This window comes from Aplysia californica, unplaced genomic scaffold, assembly GCF_000002075.1.
Source record: "Aplysia californica isolate F4 #8 unplaced genomic scaffold, AplCal3.0 scaffold01486, whole genome shotgun sequence".
NCBI classification, from domain to species: domain Eukaryota; kingdom Metazoa; phylum Mollusca; class Gastropoda; order Aplysiida; family Aplysiidae; genus Aplysia; species Aplysia californica.
Genome location: NW_004798756.1, coordinates 24,235 through 29,307, shown reverse-complemented (window position 1 = coordinate 29,307; position 5,073 = coordinate 24,235). Strand labels below are relative to the sequence as shown.

Below are 5,073 nucleotides of genomic sequence, written 5' to 3'. Positions count from 1 at the left end.
TGTGTGTGTGTGTGTGTGTGCGTGTGTGCATGTGGGTAAGTGTATATCTATGTGCATGTGTATGTATGTGTGTGAGTGTGTGTTTTATACTTTACTTCTATCAAACAGCTGACAGTCCACCAACAAACACTTACAATCAATTCAGCAAACACCGGGCACAACTTGCGACCCTCCTCCACACAACTGCTGTCCAGGTTGGGAAGCGCCACAATCTTGACCAGCTGGAAGTCGTCCTGATCGATGACGTCGTTGAGAACATACTGGAACACTTTCACGTCCCTGGTCAGCTGGGTCTGAGCTCGACTCACCGCGTTGGATACCGCCCCGATCTTTTTGGTGATGTCGGAAGCAAATTCGTCGAAGTTGTCTCCGACAGATTTGATCTGTTCACAAATTTAAAAAAACAAACCAAAAAAAACAATTCTTTTAATAATGAGGACAAAGTAAAAAGACAATTGTATCACAATGCTACGAAATAAATCTCCAGTCACACTCAGTTCTGTTAAGATTTCAGGCAAAACTTTGATTTCCCTAAAACTGTGTTTCTAACTCCAAAGTTTCTTTTTAGTTTTAGTAAGAGTTTTACGGCACTTGCAACACAATAAGGTCATATAAGTGCCGAAGATCAGAGGCGTTATAAGAGAGTAACAAACACAAAAAAGAAGGGGGAGAGATAAAGACGATAGATGTTTGATAGGAAAGAAGAAGCAAACCACACCAGAGCACCCGCCAACCACCCACCCAAAGTTTCTGGATCACTAACAGCAACTCCAAAGTTTCAAATGGCTATGACTTTGGAACCAAGGAGCAGGACTATGTAGTTTTCATCCACTTTTAGGGCTTGAACAGTTCTTTAATTTGATACCCACGAATTTAAAAAGTAGTTGATATGTAGGCCTATGTCATTTACGATTTATGCTGCTGTCATGGTAGTCTCTTCTGTAAAATTTGTGTATTGGATGGATTGTGAGCCAACGGCCCTATACATTGAATAAACACTTACTTACATACTTTGACACCCATTTTGTTTATATAGTCAAAATGTGATATGCGAGCATTTTGTCATGTTGCTATAATGCACTTTAGCGTTTTTCGGAGTGTAGAGTCTAGCACCCAGGAAACGAATTCACATTAGAATGAGGACATGAGCTGAATAACAAGAAAAAAATTATTAAGTCTATAGAGTCTACTTTCAATCAGGGTCATCTGCTATGTAAAACCAATCTGGATCTATCATTATTACTATAACACGTTATTTCTATTTTGCAAAGGCTACAAAATAATTGAAACAAAAACAAGACTTGAAGGGATTAGACTAATAATGGACCTGAACACCAATAAAGGAAAGAAAATAGATTACGGTGTTATCTTACATATAAAAAAGTACTGGCATTATAAAGAGACCCCACTGAGAAAAAAATTAAGGACTTTTAAAAATCTCCCAGCGCCAGTGTATTGTCCACTGGCATTTAACTTCTATTCAACTTCAACTTCAACGGATGACAACATTAAAGAATAATCAAAAGTACACAGAAATGGCAGATTTTTAATGTGTCTGCCTCCTCTCTCTCTCAGTCTCTCTGTCTCCTCTCCAAATCCTTCTCTATTCCACCTCTCTCCCATCTGTAGTTAAAGAAAAAATGAAATCAGACCGCACGAAAATCCCTCTCTCTCTCTTTCCTTTCATACCCCTGACCCCCTCATCTGCAAACAAATTTAAAGAATAAAATTAGACCTGTATGAAAATCACTCTCCCCATCACCACACCCCCCCCCCTCCACACACACACACACACATACCCCTCCCCTCATCTGCAAACAAACAACAATAAAATATCAGACCAGTATAAAAATCCCCTTCCGCTTCTCCACAATCATGATGTCAATCTCTCTCTCTCTCTCTACCACCCTCCCTCAACACCTCAACACTCCCCCCTCCCCCCAATCCAGAGACAGAGAAAATAAGTATAAAACCAGACCTGTATAAAAATCACCCTACGCTTCTCCACAATCATCATGATGTCGATCTCCCTCTGTCTCCCCTCATCCGGAGACAGAAAACACAACTAAGAATTAAGAATCCGACCTGTATAAAAATCACCCTCCGCTTCTCCGCAATCATGATGTCTATCTCCCCTCTGTCTCTGTCTCTTTCTCCCACCCTCCCTCAACTCTGCCTCCCCCATCCTCACTCATTGCTGCCCAACCCCCCCACCCCCAATCTTGAGACAGAAGACCAAAGAATAAAATATCGTATCCGACCTGTATAAAAATCACCCTCCGCTTCTCCACAATCATGATGTCGATCTCCCCTCTGTCGTAGCCCGAGCCAACAGGGAAGTGAATGGCCTCCTCCCCCTCCGCCTCGATCTTGTGCTTGAGCCGCGACAGGTAGTTGTCGTACTGGTACGAGGAGATGATAAACATGGGCCCGTACGGCGTGCTCTCCAGGTGGGCATGGCTCAGGTACTCCACCACCTCCAGGAGGAACACGTGGGCACGGTCTCCGCGGGCGTCCGTGATCTGGTGCTGGCAGAAACCTCCTCCGCCTGCACCCCCGCCGCCACTGCCCTTCTTTCCGGAGGAGCCTTCCTCCTGAAATACGGAAAGAAACGATTGTTGCAGATATTAAGAATTATAATAATAAAATATAGCATATGTGAGGCATCGTGGTGAAAACAGGCGCTCGTCAAAATTTTTCACCACGCCTGATAAAATAATGAAATCAAAGAAATCTGGATTTTCCTTTCTGCCGTAGGGCAAATTTTTTTACATTTTCTTTTTGGGCTCAAAACCTTTTATGTCCATGTAAAAACACATTTCGGTGCGGATTTTAATGAAAAACTTTGATTAAAGGCATAAAAAACGTAAATTTCCCGTTTAATTTTTAGTAAGAGTTACAACACAAAAAGGTCATATAAGTGCCGAAGATAAGAGGTGTTACAAGAGAGAAACAAACACAAAAGAGAAGGAGGGGAGACAAAGAGGATAGATGTTTGATAGGAAAGAAGGAGCAAACCACACCAGAGAACCCACCAACCACCTACAAAACAATCATTGCAGGTGTTGGTAATAAATAATAAAAAATAGCCTTTGTGAGGCATCGTGATGAAATCAGGGGCTCATCAAAATAATGAAATCAAAGAAATTGGCATTTTTTTAGGGGGGGCTGTTGGGCAATTTTTTTCTACTTTTCTTTTTGGGGGGGGATCAAAACCTTTGATGTTCATGTAAAAACACATTTCAGTGTGAATGTTACTGAAGAACATTGATTAAAGGCACAAAAAATGTAAATTTTCAGTTTCCAAGGACTCTCAGGCTATGGAAGTTACCAAACTTTAGTGGCCATTTTCTATCTAATTTTACCTCAGAAACCAAGCAAATATTTCGACTACTATTAAACATGGATATCTTTTTCACCAAAAGCAAGGCAAATGAACAGGCTTTAAGATGATACCAATAACCCCATATGCCCCACGTCGTGACACATTTGTATAGTGCTTTTAATTACCGCATGTTGTTGTGGTGGTGATGCTGGTGGTAGTGGTGGTGGTGGTGGTGGTAAAGATCCCGTATGATCATGAGTATATTGTACATTTGACACAAAAGACCTCTGACCTTTCCCTTGTTGATGTGTATGGGCGGCACCTTGAAGGATGTCATTGTTGTTGTTGTTGTTATGGTTGTTGTTGTTGTTGTAGCGATAAACAGTCAGTATGGAGGGGGGGGGGAGTTAGACTGTCATAATTGTAATATTATGATCATGAGTGTATTATTCTGCTTTTTGCACAAATGACCTCTCACCTTTCCCTTGTTGATGTGAATGGGCGGCACCCTGAAGGTCGTGACCCCGATGTCCGGGTACCACTTGTCCGTGTTCTCCTTGAAGAAGTCCACCAGCAGCTTCTCCTTGACCTTTCCCCTCTCTCCATTCACCCCCATCATGCTCACCACCTTCTCTTGAACTTTCAGATCCTGAGGAGGGAGGGACAGAGATAAAGTTCATGCTGACAACCACCTTAGAAAAATAATGCCAGCAATATTTACAGAGAAAATACAATGGCTATGATTCATAAATATTGGCGCATCAAATTTGTGAACAAAAAACAGCTTTTCACTAGTATTAAGAGAATAAAAATGTGTTATTACTTACAATCAAATTTTGCTCCTCCTTCTTTTCCTTCTTCTGTCTTTTCCCAGCGGATAACGGCTTGCCAGACCCAGACTGAGCAGAGGACGGTTTCTCATTCTGTCCTCCTCCTCCTCCTCCTTCCCCTCCGGCTGATGCTGCTGCTCCATCAGGAGGTTGCTCTTCCCCTCCTCCATCAGTTTTCACTTTCTTTTTCCGGGTTCCTTTTTTCTTGTTCTTGTTCCTACAACATAATAATGCAAAAAAAGACAAACATGTATGTGTGAAAAACTGCCACTTCAAAATCTGGTCTGTCTATACTCTATGCGAGGAGAGTGCTTTGTTTTAGTAGAGGTTTTTCAGCGCTCGCAGCAGCATAAGGTCATGTGAGCGCCAAGGGGTGGATGTCAACAGAGAAGTCCTTACAGGGAATCGAGCTTACTCTGCTCACCTCTCTAGCTTCAACAGCAGAAAGTCTGCTTCGACTATCAAGGCACCCTGGAATTAGCAGGTCACAACAGAGTGACAAACATACAAAAGAAGTAGAGGGGAAATGACGATAGTAAGGATGAGGAAAGAAAAAGAACCAGTTCCCTGTTGTAGTTCAGGCACAGTTATGAGCGTGACATGGTTGGATCAGCCCATTTACAATTATTTAACAATTCTTCTGTGCATAAGAAAAAAATGTTCCCCCATTGGGAATGGCTTAAAGTCACTTTAGTCAGTAGCAATGCCCCAGGGGGTTATGTGCCCGCTTTCCAACCACCCATACTATGGTTTAATAGTAATAGGCATCTACAAAGCCGAAAATAAATAGGACGCAACAGTGGCACCCTGTAACAACCCGCACAAACGGCAAGCCATTCATCATCACATAGACATACATAATATTATTTATTGTTATAGGCGTTTACAAAGACGAGAAAAAGAAGGACGCGCACCAGT

At 42.0% G+C, this 5,073-nt stretch overlaps 1 protein-coding gene across 1 annotated transcript in view; it reads right to left on the bottom strand.

The window, feature by feature from the left end:
- Window positions 1-5,073, bottom strand: part of LOC101862552 — a gene marked incomplete at its 5' end in the record, with an annotated part of 28,318 nt that overhangs the window by 17,461 nt on the left and 5,784 nt on the right. The window contains 4 exon segments of the mRNA XM_005112913.3: window positions 135-383; window positions 2,262-2,594; window positions 3,804-3,974; window positions 4,153-4,372. Of these exon segments, the coding sequence (XP_005112970.1) occupies window positions 135-383; window positions 2,262-2,594; window positions 3,804-3,974; window positions 4,153-4,372 (973 nt within the window).